This window comes from Cetorhinus maximus, chromosome 3, assembly GCF_964194155.1.
Source record: "Cetorhinus maximus chromosome 3, sCetMax3.hap1.1, whole genome shotgun sequence".
In the NCBI taxonomy this organism is placed as follows: Eukaryota; Metazoa; Chordata; class Chondrichthyes; order Lamniformes; family Cetorhinidae; genus Cetorhinus; species Cetorhinus maximus.
Window position 1 is genome coordinate 119,918,720 of NC_135881.1, and position 16,496 is coordinate 119,935,215.

General features: G+C 44.3%; 1 protein-coding gene across 2 annotated transcripts in view; it reads left to right on the plus strand.

The window, feature by feature from the left end:
- The window catches only part of itgb8 (integrin, beta 8), a 117,566-nt gene that overhangs the window by 58,005 nt on the left and 43,065 nt on the right, over window positions 1-16,496 (plus strand). For both annotated transcript variants that reach the window (XM_078538863.1, XM_078538862.1), the window contains exon 9: window positions 13,273-13,407. In XM_078538863.1, coding sequence (XP_078394989.1) covers window positions 13,273-13,407 — 135 coding nt within the window. The remainder of the gene's footprint in view (window positions 1-13,272; window positions 13,408-16,496) is intronic.

The window sequence follows — 16,496 nt, forward strand, 5'->3', positions numbered from 1 at the left end:
ATGGAATGCTCTCCTTCATTGGCAGAGGTATAGAATATAAAAGTAAGGATATAATGTTGAAATTGTATAAAACACTGGTGAGGCCACAACTGGAGTATTGTGTGCAGTTCTGGCCACCACACTACAGGAAGGACGTAATAGCCCTGGGGAGAGTGCAGAGGAGGTTTACAAGAATGTTGCCAGGGTTCGAAAAGTGTAGCTACGAGGAGAGATTAGATAGGTTGGGGTTATTTTCCTTAGAACAAAGAAGGCTGAGAGGTGACTTGATTGAGGTGTACAAAATTATGAGGGGAATAGATAGAGTGGACAGGATAAAATTGTTTCCCTTGGTGGAGAATTCTAGAACCAGGGGACATAGATTCAAGATAAGTGGCAGAAGGTGTAGGGGGGACATGAGGAAGAACTTTTTTAAGCAGAGGGTAGTGGGTGTCTGGAATTTGCTGCCCAAGTTGGTGGTAGAGGCAGAAACTCTAAACTCTTTTAAAAAGTACCTGGATCTGCACCTTAAGTGCTGTAAGGTGCAGGGCTATGGGCCGGGTGCAGGAAGGTGGGATTAGAAAGGGCAGCTGGGTGTCCTCGGGCTGGCATGGACAAGATGGTACGAATGGCCTCCTCCGGTGCTGTAACTTTTCTATGGTTCTATGGTTTCAATACTGGTACCTACCTGGCAAAGTAGAAAATTGCCAACGTTATGTCCTGTCCACAAAAGGCAGGACAGATCAAATCCGACCAATCAATGGTTCATCAACCTACTCTTGATCATTAGCAGAGTGATTAAAAAATGCTATCAGCAGTGCTATCGAGAGGCATTTACTCACTGATAATTTGCTCACTAATGTTCTGTTTGGGTTCCACTAGGACAAGATGACTCCAGACCTTATTATAGCCTAAGGCCAAATGTTGACAAAAGAGCAGAATTCCTGAAGCGAGATAAGAGTGACTGTCCTTGACCTCAACAGAATTTGATTAGTTTCCTGAGTAAAATTTAAGTCCGTGGAAATCCGGGGGAGAACTCCTCTGGTTGGAGTCATAACTAGCACAAAGGAGGATGGTTCTGGTTGTTGGGGGCCTATCATGTCAGCCCCAGGACATTGGTGCAGGAGTTCCTCAGGGTAGTATCCTAGGCCCAACCATCTTCAGCTGCTTCATCAATGACCTCCTCTCCAAGGTCAGAAGTGCGACGTTCACAGATCATTGAACAGAGTTCAGTTGCTCAGATACCGAAGCAGTCCGTGCATATGTGGAGTGAAACCTGGTCAAGACTCAGGCTTGGGCTGATAAGTGGCAAGTAACATTCATGCCACAAAAGTGCCAGGCAATGATCATCTTCAACAAGAGAATCTAACCATCTCCCCTTGACAGTCAACAGCGTTGCCATCATTGAATCCCCACCATCAACATCCAGTGGGGGTCACCATTGATCAGAAACTTAACTGGATCAGCCACATAAATACTGTGGCTACAGGAGCAGGTTAGAGGCAGGGTATTCAGCAGCGAGGGAATCACTTCCTGACTCATCAAAGCGTCTGCACCATGTAGAAGGTACAAGGGAGAAGTGTGATGGATCCACTTGCCTGGATGAGTGCAGCTCCAACATCATCTAGGACAAAGCAGTCTGCTTGATTGGCATACCATCCACCACTTTAAGCATTCACTCTCTCCACCACCAGCCCACTGTGGCTGCAATGTGTACCATCTATAAGATGCATTTTCAACAAAATCGATCATATCCACAACCTTTACCACCTAGAAGCCCAAGGCCAGCAAATACATGGAAATGCCACCATGTCCAAATTCCCCTCCAAGCCTCATGCATCTTCGTGGTATGCTGCACCCTCCACCGTCTGACCTTACAAAGAGGAGAACACCTGAACCCAGATGAGGAAGACGTAGCAACACCTCATCTAATGATGACAAGGGGGAGGAGGTGATTGCTGCGGCAGAGGGACATCAACATCCTCATGGTGCAGACGCCAGAGGGGTGGAGGCCAGTGTTAGGGAGGCACGAGACAACCTTGTTCTCTCTCATTTTCAGCCCCAAATGGGCAAAGGTTTTCCTCACTCAAGCATTGCCATTAAATCTCCATTAGGTACAAAGGCCACATGTTCCATTGATTTACGCTGACATAATGATGTCAACTTTCGAGGCAGCCACACATCATGCCTGTGACACATCCCCGAAGTGAGATAAGAGCAGACTACTTATTTTTACCCTGTCTAAGATCATGACGCCCTCAATGACTGAATCACACAGATCTGAAAAACACAAGTTTGATTCAAATTAACCAGAAAAACATTGACGGTATCAAATAAACCACAGTGCCACAATGGACTGTTCATATGCCCTTTTTGAAACGTTAACAAGTTATGCCTCCACCATCTACAGCTGTGTTCAAGACAGTCTGCTGCTCCCCATGGCCTTTGATGATGGCGGCAAGTGTCTTCTGGATGCCGCAGGCCTGGAGGGCTCAGAGCGATGCAGGAGCCTGTTCTATGAATGCTGCAGCTGGATGAGTTTAGAGCACTGGCAGTGGTGGTGGGATGTTACTGGCTACTCTCAGAGTGCCCTGAGAGGTACTCTTGAGTTTGTTAGGTTGCAACTCCTCAGTCCTCTCGATGCAGAGTGGAATGAAAGCAGGTGGAGGTGCTCCTGGAAGGATGTCCAGTGGCACCACCCACCTCTTGCTGGCCCACTGTAACACTGTTGTCATGGCACCAGCATTAGTCTGCACGCTGACATCCATTGTGTGGTCTTCTGGATCTGCCTCTCCATGATGGTCACCAGCCTCTCCATGGGAGAAGCAATGTGCCCGCCCATATGGGTCATGCCAGAGGACATGCCAGTGATGGACTTCTTGATGAGCAGACATGCGTTGCTGAATGTCTCAGCAGCTTTTATTTATTCATTCACTGGATGTGGGCTTCGCTGGCTGTCCAGCATTTATTGCCCATCCCTAGTTGCTCTTGAGAAGGTGGTGGTGAGCTGCCTTCTTGACCTGCTGCAGTCAATGTAGTGTAGGTACACTAACAGTGCTGTTAGGAAGGGAATTCCAGGATTTTGACCCAGCGACAACGAAGCAATGCCGATATATTTCCAAGTTAGGATGGTGAGTAACTTGGAGAGAAATTTCCAAGTGGTGGTGTTCCCATCTATCTGTTCCCTGGTCCTTCTAGATGGTAGTGGTTGTGGGTTTGGAAGGTGCTGTCTAAGCAGCCTTGGTGGATTCTTGCAGTGCATCTTGTAGATGGTACACACTGCTGCTACTATGCATCGGTGATAGAGGGAGTGAATATTTGTGGATGTGGTGCCAATCAAGCGGGCTGCTTTGCCCTGGATGGTGTCCAGCTCCTTAAGTGTTGTGGGAGCTGCACTCATGCAGGCAAGTGGGGAGTATTCCATCACACTCCTGACTTGTGCCTTGTAGATGGTTGACAGGCTTTGGGGAGTCAGGAGGTGGGTTACTTGTCGCACTTTTCCTAGCCTCTGACGAGCCCTTGTAGCCACAGTATTTATACGGCTTGTCCAGTTCAGTGTCTGGTCAATGGTAACCCCCAGGATGTTGATAGTGGGGGACTCAGTGATGGTAATGCCATTGAAAGTCAAGGGACAATGGTTAGATTTTCTTTTGTTGGAGATGGTCATTGCCTTCCACTTGTGTGGCGTGAATGTTACTTGCCACTTTTCAGCCCAAGCCTGGATATTGTCCAGGTCTTGCTGCATTTGGACATGGACTGCTTCAGTATCTGAGTAGTGGCGAACGGTGCTGAACATTATGCAATCATCAGCGAACATCCCCACTTCTGACCTTATGATGGAAGGAAGGTCAGCTGAAGATGGTTGGGCCAAGAGTACTACCCTGAGGAACTCCTCCAATGATGTCCTGGAGCTGAGATGACTAACCTGCAACAACCACAACCGTTTTCCTTTGTGCTGGGCATGACTGTAGAGAGTTTTCCCCCTGATTCTCATTGACTCCAGTTTTGCTGGGGCTCCTTGATGCTACATTCAGTCATATGCGGCCTTGATGTCAAGGGCAGTCACTCTCAGCTCACCTCAGGAATACAGCTGTTTTGTCCATGTTTGGACCAAGGCTGTAATGAGGTCAGGAGCTGGATGGCCTTGGCAGAACCCAAACTGGGCATCAGTGAGCAGGTTATTGCTAAACAAGTGACCATAAGATGTAGGAGCAGAAGTAAGCCATTCAGCCCATCAAGTCTGTTCCGCCATTCAATGAGATTATGGTTGATCTGATAATCCTCAATTCCACTTTCCTGCCTTTTCCCCATAACCCTTGATTCCCTTACTGATTAAAAATCTGTCTATCTCAGCCTTGAATATGCTTAACGGCCCAGCCTCTACAGCTCGCTGAGGTAAAGAATTCCACAGATTCACTACCGTCTGAGAGAAGAAATTCCTCCTCCTGTCTTAAATGTGTGACCTCTTACTCTGAGATTATGCCCTCTGGTCCTAGACTCTCCCACAAGGGGAAACAACCTCTCAGCATCTACTCTGACAAGACCCCTAAGAATCTTATATGTTTAAATAAGGTCACATCTCATTCTTCTAAGCTCCAATGAGTACAGGCCCAACCGACTCAACCTCTCCCCTTAAGAAAATCTCTGCATACTTGGGATCAACCTATGAACCTTCTCTGGACTGCCTCCATTGCCAATATATCTTTCTTTAGATAAGGGGACCAAGACTGTTCACAGTTTTCTAGGTGTGGTCAAACTAGTGCCTTGTATTGTTTTAGCAAGACTTCCCTATTTTTATACTCCATTCCCTTTGAAATAAAGGCCAACATTCCATTTGCCTTCCTTACCTGCTGAACTTGTATGCTAGCTTTTTGGGATTCATGCACGGGGAACCCCAAATCCCTCTGTGCTGCAGCTTTCTGCAGTCTTTCTCCATTTAAATAATATTCAACTCCCCTATTCTTCCTGCCAAAGTGCACAACCTCACATTTTCCCACATTATATTCCATCTGCCAAGTTTTTGCCCACTCACTTAACCTGTCTATATCCCTCTTGTAGACTCTTTGTGCCATCCTCACCGCTTGCCTTCCCACCTATTTTTGTGTAATCCACAAACTTGATAGTACATTCACTTCTCTCATCCAAGTCAATATATATTGTAAACAGCTGTGGCCTAGCACTGATCCCTGTGGCATTCCACTATTTAGAGGTTGCCATCCTGAAAATGCCCCCCTTATCCCTACTCTCTGTCTTCTATTAGTTAGTCAATCCTCTATCCATTGCTAATATACTACCCCCAACACCATGGGCTGTTATTTTATTAAGTAGCCTTATGTGCGGTACTTTATCGAACACCTTTTGGAAATCCAAATATATTACATCTACCGGTTCCCCTTTGTCCATTCTGTTTGTTACCCCCTCAAAGAATTCTAATAAATTTGTCTGGCATGATTTCCCCTTCATGAAGCCATGCTAACTCTGCTTGATTACATTGTGTATTTCTAAATGCTCTGCTATTACTTCCTTTATAATAGACACCAACATTTTCCCAATGACAGATGTTAAGTTAACTGGCCTATAGATACCTGTTTTTTGTTTCCCTTCCTTTTTGAATAAGGCTGTTATATTGGCAGTTTTACAATCCTCTGGGACTTTCCTAGAGTCTAAGGATCCTTGAAAGATTACTACCAGTGCATCCACTATCTCTGTAGCTACTTCCTTTATTATCCTAAGATGCAACCCATCACGCCCAGGGGACTTATCGGCCTATAGCCCCATTAGTTCCCCAGTACTTTTTCTCTAGTGATAGTTATTGTATTTATTTCCTCCCCCTTTTTACCCCATGATTATTTAGTATTGTTGGTATGCTATTAGTGTCTTCTACCATGAAGACTGATGCAAAGTATTTATTCAACTCCTTTGCCTTTTTCCTGGTTCCCTATTATTATTTCCCCACCCTCGTTCTCTAAAGAGCCTATGTTGACTTTGGCTTCTCCCTCCCTTTTTATTTATTTAAAGAAGCTCTTATTGTCTGTTTTTAGGCAAGTTTACCCTCAAAATTTATTTTCTCCCTCTTTATTATCTTTTTCATCATTTTTTGTTGGTTTTTAAAACTTTCCCAATCCTCTGGCTTACCACTAATCTTTGCCACATTGTATGTTTTTCTTTCAATTTGATACTATCCTTAACTTCCTTGGTTAACCATGACTGGTTTATCCCCTTCCTAGAATCCTCCTTCCTCACTGGGGTTTATTTTTGTTGTGAGTCATGAACTATTTTCTTAAATGTCTGCCATTGTTCATCAACCGTCTTTTCTGCTAAAATCCTTTCCCAGTCCATTCCAGCCAACTCTGCCCTCAGTCCTTTGTAATTACCCTTATTTAAGTTTAGCACAGTTGTTTCTGACCCAAGTTTCTCACTCTCAAACTGAATTCTAAATTCTACCATGTTATGGTCACTGTTTGCTAGGGGATCTTTTACTCTGAGATCATTTATTAAACCTGTGCTACTTGATAGCACTGTTGATGACCCCTTCCATCACTTTACTGATGATTAAGAGTAGACTGATGGGGTGGTAATTGGCCTGGTTGGATTATCCTGCTTTTTGTGGACAGGAGACACTGGGAAATTTTCCACATAGCCAGTGTTGTAGCTGTACTGGAACAGCTTGGCTAGGGGCACGGCAAGTTCTGGAGCACAAGTCTTCAGTACTACTGCCAGAATATTGTCAGGGCCCATAGCCTTTGCAGTATCCAGTGTCTTCACCCGTTTCTTGATATCACATGGAGTGAATTGAATTGGCTGAAGACTGGCGTCTGTGATGCTGCATACTTCCGGAGCAGGTCGAGATGGATCGTCCACTCGGCACTTTTGGCTGAAGATTGTAGCAAATGCTTCAGCCTTATCTTTTGCACTGATGTGCTGGGCTTCTCCATCATTGAGGATGGGGATATTTGTGGAGCCTCCTCCTCCAGTGGGTTGTTTAATTGTCCACCACCATTCACGACTGGATGTGGCAGGACTGCAGAGCTTAGATCTGATCTGTATGTTGTGGGATCACTTAGCCCTGTCTATCACTTGCTGCTTATGCTGTTTGACACACAAGTAGCCCTGTGTTATAGCTTCACCATATACCTCATATATTTAGGTATGCCTGGTGCTGCTCCTGGCATGCCCTCCTGCGCTCTTCATGGAACTAGGGTTGGTCCCCTGTCTTGGTGGTAATGGTAGAATGGGGAATATGCCGGGCCATGAGGTTACAGATTGTGTTTGAGTACAGTTTCTTCCCATTTGCATCTGCGACTCTAGCAGCCTGATTATGACCCTCTTCAGAGGCCCACCATCAGCCTGGGCCTCAGCAAGGGCCTGGCCTCCAGCAGTCCTCCCACTGTCAGTGGTCTTGACTGTCACTGCCCCATCATCTGCATCTGCGCAGCTGCGAGGTGTCCACCAGATTGTGACCCAGGGCTTATTTGTCAGCATCTCCCCACTGAGGTGAATATACCTGCAATGATGCTAAGTGCAGGGGACAGATATGACGCCGTGACTTCAGAGATGTCAGACTGTCATCCTCGGAGGAGATCTGAGGTGGTGTACAGGTGGGCTGCTCTCAAGCCTCTGCAACAGTCAAACTTGCAAAGGGAATACAAACACAAATAATTGAGTGATGATTGATTGTCTGCTCCCATCAGTGGGTTCAGCAGGCTGCCATTGTAGCCAGCAATGATGACTAAGTGTGAATCCTTCTCACTCTCCACTCCAAACTCAGCATCTGAGGTGCAGCATCTGCCCTATTTCGCTGCCGACTCCAGTGCTTCCAGCTCAGCGATGGTCAGCTGTCTGATGTCTGACACGCCATCCCCAGTCTTCACCTTCTGCCTGTTGTTGTGGGCTCTTTTCCCTGCAAGCTTAAAGGGAGAGCTACTGAAGCTTCAGTTAATGTTGAGAAGAATCCCTTACTGCTGGACTGCCCCCTGGTCCCATGAGATGTTGCTGATCTATTCTTCTAAGGCTCACCCTCTCGAGAAAGGTGGCTGACATGGAGAGGCAAAAGCAATACATTCCGGTAACATAGAGTCCTGCAACTAGGGAAGCTGGTGAGGAGACACGGTGTACACATCAATGCCCATCCAAGTCCATAATAATTGAGTGATCCTTCTGTCCCCACCCATCTTTAATTCACTTTTTGCCTGTCTGTCACTGAAACTCACCTTGCGGCGTGGAGTAGGTCACTCATCCTTTTCATGCACTGGACCTAAGTTCCTTCGATGCACCCCATGGCAGCTCACCTCTGTGGCAACCTCTGCCCAGGCCCCTTTGGTCATCCGAGAAACCTTTTTGCATCCATTACCAGGGAACAATATATGGCTACACTTGCGAACAGCCTGGAGGAGGACAGGCCTCTGTCACGTCCGACCTCTTCAGTTGCCTTGCTGATGCCACAGAATGGAATTATGGGATATTGATGGACTCTTCTCCCTGGGTCTTGTAAGGTATCTTGTTTTGGAGAACGAGAAATTCAGCTGCCAGAGATTTAAACTGCACAGTTTGCATTTAAAGCATGAATGACGACTACGGTTTCAAAGACGGCTAGCCACGCTTCATTGTGGTGCTCCCCACAGCCATCAGGTATGTGGGCTTCCCAACAACAGAGCTGCCCCCACCACATGACCCAGTGGCATGAGGTGTCACCTGCATTAATTGACTGGCCAAGACTTGATTGGGTTCAACCGGTCACCGTAAGCCCACGCCAGATCCCTGATGACTCCTGGTCCTGCTGGCAGATGCTGTAATGGGAACATTAAATCCAACCCAATATTTCAGATCAAAGTAGCCATGAGAGAAAGAAACAAAAGGTGTGTCTGGAGGAGGTGCGAATAGCAAAATGATGAACACCTGGCGTCTGAAAGCAAAAACAAGAGTAAAACTAAAACCTGCAAAAAAAAATCAATATGGGGTAGAGATTACAGTCTGAAATTGTTGAACCCAACATTAAGTCCAGAAGGCTGTAAAGTGCCAAATTGCAAGAGAAGGTGCTGTTCCTCGAGCTAACATTGGGTTTCTTTGCAAAAGTGCAGTAGGCCGACGACGGAGATGTCAGTGTGTGAGAGAGGTGGAGAATTAAAATGACAGGCCACCGGAAGCTCAGGGTCACACTTGGGATTGAACAGAGGTGTTCAGCAAAGGAATTACACAATCTGCATTAGGTCTCCCCAGTGTAGAGCAAAGTGCATTGTGAGCAGTGAATACTGTCTACTTAATTGAAAGAATTACAAGTAAATCACTGTTTCACCTGGGTGGAGTATTAAGGGCCTTGGGTGGTGAGGAGAGAGGAGGTAAAAGGACAGGTGTTTACATCTCTTGCAATTGCATAGAAAAGTGCCACTTGAAGGGTAGGGATTGTTGGGGGTGACTGAGGAGTGGACCATGGCATTGCTAAGGGAACGGTCCCTCTGAATGCTGAAAGCAGAGGGGAGGGGAAGACTTATTTGGTGGTGTAAATGATGGAGGATGATCTATTGAATACCAAGGCTGGTGGGGTGGAAGGTAAGGACAAAGAGGACCCTATTGTGGGCACTAAGTGGGAGGGAAAGGGTTGAGAACAGAAGTGCAGGAAATGGGATCGACAAGAGGAACAGGTAGCATAATGATTAATGATATTGTCACTGGACTGGTATCCCAGAGACCCAGGGTATTGCTCTGAAGACCCGGGTTCGAATTGCACCATGGTAGATGGTGAAATTTGAATTCAATTAAAGAAAATCTGCAAATAAAACTCTGCCAATTGTTGTAAAAACCCATCTGGCTCTCTAATGTCCTTTAGGGAAGGAAACCTGCTGTTCTTACCTGGTCTGGCCTACATGTGACTCCAGACCCACAGAAATGTGGTTGACCCTTAAATGCCCTCTGAACAAGGGCAATTAGGGATGGGCTACAAATGCTGGCTCAGCTAGTAACGCTCACATCCCATGAATGAATTTTAAAAAAAGGCTAAGGGCACTGTCAATCATTGACAGGGTGGCAGGGGCTCTTTGGTTGAAAAAAATGGATGACTCATCAGAAATGCTGGTATGGAAGCTTGTATCATCAGATCATATGCGACAAAGAGGGAGAATGGAATAGAGTTCCTGCTAGAAGCTGTATGTGAGCAAACATGGTAATTGAGGTTGCTGTGGATGTCAGTGAGCTTATAGTGAACACTCGTTGATAGCCTATTACTAGAAATGGAGACAGAATCTCAAGGAATATACAAATATATGAAATAGGAGCAGAAGTAGGCCATTTGGCCCCTTGAGCCTGCTCCACCATTTGATGATAATGGCTGATCTGTTTATGTTTTGAATTCTACATTTACATCTAACCAATGACCTTAGATTCCTGTTAGGCAAGGGAACCAATCTACCTTCACCTTAAAAATATCCAATGACCAAGCCTCCACTGCCTTCGGAGGCGGAGAGTTCCAAAGTCGTACAACCTTCAGAGAAAAAAAATTCTCCTCACCCCTGTCCTAAAAGGACGACCCCTAATTTTAAAACAGTGCCCCCTGGTTCCGGACTCACCCACAGGAGGAAACATCCTTTCCACGTCCACCTTGTCAATACCGTTCAGGATCTTTCAAGTCATCCCTCGCTCTTCTAAACTCCAGTGGAAACAAACCCAGTCTGTCTAACCTTTCTTCATAAGTCAACCCACTCATTCCAAGTATCAATCAAATAAACCTCCTCTGAACCATCCCAATGTATTTACATCCTTAAATAAGGAGACCAAAACTGCACACCGTATTCGAGATGTGGCCTCACATCTAGAAACTGAAGCATAACATCCTTACTGTTACGTTCAATTCCTCTTGTAATAAAGGATTGCATTCCATTAGCCTTCTTAATCACTTGCTGTAACTCTTTCGAGTTATCAACAGATCACATGTAACTCTTATGAGTACATTCACAGTTCTTGGTTTCCAGGAGTGGGACATGAACCCACAACCTTCTGACTCAAAGGCGAGGGTGCTATGAACTGAGCCACAGCTGATCACTTGCTGTACCTGCACAGGAGTGGAAGAATCTGAGATGACCATGAGCAAAAGGTGGAAATTGCAAGCAAAGTTGATGAAATTTTCCAGTTCAGGGGGAGTGCAGGAAACACTGATACACTCACCAATGGACTGCAAAAATAGATGAGAAAGGGGAACTCAGTAGCACTAGAATAAGGAATGTTTCATATATCCTATGAAAAGGCAGACAAAGCTAGGGCCTGTGTGTATCCATAGCAACACTTTTATTTGGAGGAAATGAGTAGAGTTAAAGGAAAAGTTGTTCAATCAAGTGAAACAGAGTGGTGGTGGTTAGGGACTGGCTGGGTTTCGAGGAAGAAGAGAAGAGCTTTCAGACTGCCCTGATGGGGGATGAAAGTGCAGAGAAATTGGATGTCCTTGGTGAAGAGGAGACAGTTAAAACCAGGAAATTGGAAACTGTTAAAGTGATGAAGAATATTGGAAGAGTCAGGATGCAGATGGGAAAAAAACTGGACAAGGGGAGAAAAATTAAGAGCTGAAGGAGAAGCTATCAGTTCAGTGGGGCAGGAACAGGCAGAAACGATGGGTCTACCGGGGCAGTCCTGTTTGCGGTTCTTGCAAATGAGATAGAAGTGGGCTGTTCAGAGTTGGGGACTATAAGGTCAGAAACCATGGAGGGAAGATCTCCAGAGGCAATCAGGTCAGTTACAGACCTGGATACCATGATTTGATGTTTGGTGTTGGGATCATGGTCCAGGGGAGGAAGTGTCAGAAAGTTGGTGTACTCTGCAGCATAGAGGTCAGTTTACCAGACAGCAACAGCACCACTTTTGTCAGTAGGTTTGATGACAATGTTAGTGTTGAACCTGAGAGAAAAGAGTGTTGCAAGTTCAGAGGGAGACAGGTTCGAATGAGTGAGGAAGCAGATAAATTGAGACAGCCGATGTCACCAGTAGTTCTCAGTAAAAAGATCAAAACAGGTTAAGAGGCCAGAGAGAGGAGCCTGGGGGAGGGAGAATACTGGACACGGGTAAGAGGGCCTGCTGTCCAGGGGGAACACCTCTATCTAAAGATGTGGAAGTGAAGGCGAAAGAAGAAGAGCTTGATGTTGCACACTGAGTTCAAAATTCATTGAGGTAGGGATGAAGCTGAGGCCTTTTGTAAGGACAGTGGTCAGGGTGGAAGGACAGAGGGTATCATGAATACACAGCAAGGGGCAAGATTAGAAGAAGGAATAAATTCAGTGGGAAGTGACGGAGAAGAGAGATCTGGAGGGATGTTGGTACTCTTGAGTGTGTCAGCTGTGGCTCAGTCGGTAGCATTCTTGCCTCTGAACCACAAGGTTCCAGGTTCAAGTTCCACTCCAGGGTTTGAGTTGGAGGCATCGTCTTTCAGATGAGATGTTAAACCTAGGTCCCATTTGCCTGCTCGGTTGAATGTAAAAGACCCCATGGTACTATTTTAAAGAAGAGCAGAGAATTATCCCTAGTGTCCTGACCAATACCTATCCCTCAATCAAAATCACAAAAATACATTTTACCTGGCCGTTGTTACATCGTTAACCACATTCATTAAAAAAAATGTTTGCAGAATACGGATATTAGTCTATGATGCTGACACAACCAAAGCAGAAGCTCAGTGGATTGTTAAAGCTTGCAATTCTTCACATCTGAAAGTGTTAAGGAATTTCTTTAGAGGTTTTTCCTTAACTGGCTACGGACATTTCCTTTTTTTTCGCTCCTTTCAGGGTGTTGGAAGATGTGTGGAGACAGGCCTCGTGATATTTTCCGACGTTTCCTTGTGTATTATTTTGCACATTTCATACATTAGTTTTGTCCATAATTTGGATTGTTAAGTTTATATCTGTAGTGTGTTAGGAGTGCCTGTTGGGCATTCAGATGTCTGCCTGATGCACCAACAGCTTGTGATGTTCTGCACCATCAGTGATGAAAAGCTAAAATTTATTCCTGAGTTCTACTGGGAACTTATCTGAACTGTTACAGAATATTGCTTCCACTTCCTGTTTCAAATACAAAAAGCCATTGAAGATTTATACTTAGAATGAAGTTCCAGAAAGCACTAAACAACACAAATGTGGTAGATCATTCATCTTTTGTGCTGATTCCTGTTATGTACAACAGTGTTGCATTTTAAGCAGGATTTATTTGTGTCACAAAGCTTTTGCTCACTGAGTCATTCAGTTTGTTTTACAGTGATAAAACCACAAAATTACAGTTAGTGGGTAATTGAGTGTTTTTCTTTTTTGTGTTTTGTTTTTTACACAGACACTGCTTTCTGAAGTAGAACTGCAGGTGGACAACATTATCAATGGGATCTATGTGAACATTACTGCAATCTGTCCTGATGGGACTGAACATCCAGGCCAAAATAAGTGCAAAAATGTGAAAGCCAGTGACACAGTAAGCTTTGTATTCAAAGAGAAACTGCACACAATGCTATATACTGTTAATTTAGATTTATAGTCCTCTTGATTACACAATACATTCCATATTTTTCAAAGAGACATCACATGTTTTACCATTGAGTGACATATTACTCATAGACAATGAATATTGTTTTGTTCCTTGAAATCTTGTTTCCACCCCCCACCTCCCCCATTTCCAGCAGCTGTTCACATTTGAATTGCAGAACTTTAATTATCAGAAAAATTAAGACAAATTTATTATCACTGCTCAGTATATGTCTTGATTTACATCTCATTGGTAAGAAACCATGTACGCATATTTTCTTCTTCATATTCTTTTATGCTCACGAGATTGGAAACAAAAACTTGTCTGAAAGAACTAAACATTTCCTCATTTTTATTTGCACCCATTATCAGCACAGACATTAATTAGGGGTTCCCTTATTTCTCTGGCTGCACAAGAGATTTGTCCTTAGACATTCCAGTACTAATTTGTGGCCTTAAAAGTTAGGGATAATTTCATAATCTGGTATTGCCCGTTGGAACTGATGCTTTCAGAAAGTATATCTCAGGGAATCATGAGCTTATAGCTTGTGATTTTTTGTCAGTCCATTTTAAAGCATGAAAAATCACAGATCACGTATTCACAGTTCTGAGGTGAGGTTGCAGAATCCTACTTTCGTATGTGAAGAAAATTTGCATTTATGTAGACCTTCCAAAACCTCAGGATGTGTAATCACTGTTTTTTGTGGGAATGTGACACTCAACCTGTGCAGTGCAAGGTTCCAGGAAGAGCCATTAGGTAAATGGACAGATAATCTTTTGAGGGTGTTGGTCAAAGAATAAATGTTGGCCAGGATTCTTGCATTTCTTCAAATAGTTCCAAGGGATCTTGGTTTAATATCTCACTTCTGCACCCCTCCAAGACTACACTAAAGTGTAAACCACATTACGTGTTCAAGTCAACTTGACTGGAGCTTGAACCTGTGATCTTCTGATTTATATGCAAGTGATCCACTTGCTTGCTGAGCTACATTGCTCCTATTTAAGCAACACCTCAATTTTAAAAGTCTCATCTTTGTTTTCAAATTCCTACAAGACTTCATCACTTACTCTCTCTGTAATATCCTCCACCTCTACAACCCTCTGAAATACCTGTACTCTAATTCTATCCACTTGTGCATCCCTAATTTTGATCACTCCACCCATTGTGGTGGCCACACCTTCAGCTGCCGAGGGCCTGAGTTCTAGAATTCCCTCCCTAAACACCTCTGTCTGTCTTCTTTTTTCCTCCTTAAAGGTGTGCTTTAAAACCTACCATTTTAACCAAGCATTTGGTTACCTGCCAGAATATGTCCTTATGCAGCTCATTGTCAAATTGTATTTGATAATGCTGCTGCAAAGTGCTTTGAGATGTATAACTGCACTAAAGATGTTATGTAAATACAAGTTGTCGTTGTTGAAATATCCTAACAGTGATCATGTATGGTCTTACTTCCGACGAGAATGAGCAGTCCACAGTGCCTGCTGCAGAACCAACTGCTGAAAGCACATTGCATGTCATTGCTTAATTTGAATCTAATGCTGGATTGTGTTCCTATTCAGCCTGTGGTTCTTCTCAAAGTAATCCATCCTTGCAAAAAAGAGGCATTGCTGGTTGCCATGCACCCGTAGCCAGGTAGAAATTCTGTCTAAAATCACAAACTGAAGTAATTGCCATAGTTGCAACTTTGTTGCTGAAGATGATTCTGTTAAATTTTTTTTAGGATTTGAGTCCAATTGCTCCTTTTAAATACATTAAATTCTGGAGACAATAATGTTGTTTCCTTTAAGGATTTCCTTTTACTTCTGATAAGAAAGAAGAGGAGAATGAGGAAGAACTCTGCAAGGAGACCAGTTTCATCAGGCCTTTACCAACAGGTACCCACACACCTGCATTTACTACCCAAAGCACTCCTAACCGAAGCAGCCACACTGTGTGAGAAGCCTGCACTTCCCTTGTAAGGCAGTATCTGCGATGGCCTAAATGTTTGTCCCAAACTTGGAGCATCTCCATCAGAGCAATGTATTGAGCAAGGCAGTGACTAACTGCAGCTATCAACTTTTCTGCTTTACTGTCCCTCAAATTGTGTCAGGGGACATATGTCATTTACTACCAATGAGCTGTACATAACTGAACCAAACTAATGGCTTGCGTTGTTTTCTTGAACTGGGTGGTTCATTGCCATTCTTGTGAATATTGTTCATCAGCAAGAGAGAGCTGTCCAATTTTATCATGTAGCCAGATTCTACATGTGCAAGTGATCATTAATGCTATGCACAGCACCATGTATGTCCCCAAAATATTACCAACCTCCTGATCACAAAGGCTACTGTGCTCCTTAAGGTGCTACGACCAATACAATGCTGTAACACCACTGGATTTCCCTTCCCTCCCCTCCCCTCAGAGGGTGGCACTTATAACGCTATTTCCACCAACACCTAGTTTATCACCATTTTGGCAGATTGAAGTGAAATGATGGCCCAGGCTTCCACCAGAGCCTTGCACGTAATTCTCATGATGAAATTAGAACCACCATCCAGTTTTGATGTACCAATGTGTGGAGTATGCGCCACACAGGCACTTGTTTCTTGGCACAGTTTGGCTTTCCCACAAGTCACTAATGCTCTTCTCGACACTGCAAAAGTCAATCCTTCTGATGTATCATCTTCTGCAGGCCTCTTGATTGCTTTCCCCTCGCCCTTTAATCTGTCCGAACTGGCTGAGATTTTCCATCTTCCCTGATTGGTGAGTGGTGCCAAATGCACAAGTTGCTCACTGATACAATTCAAATGAGGCCTGAAAATGAAAATGGTTTGGGCTGCTGACCATTTCCATCATGAGGAATAATGCACTCACTCCAGACATCCCCTGCTCAATTTAAATCACAGGCTCCAATTGTGCTGTGATTAGAGGAGGTCATTGAGATTTTTATTTAATTGTTTGTGAATAGTTGCAGTAATCAGCATGGAATGTTTAAATACCGAGTTCTGGCATAGAGCTCAAATCAAACCAAATTGAGCTTTAACCAGTTTGTAGAAAAA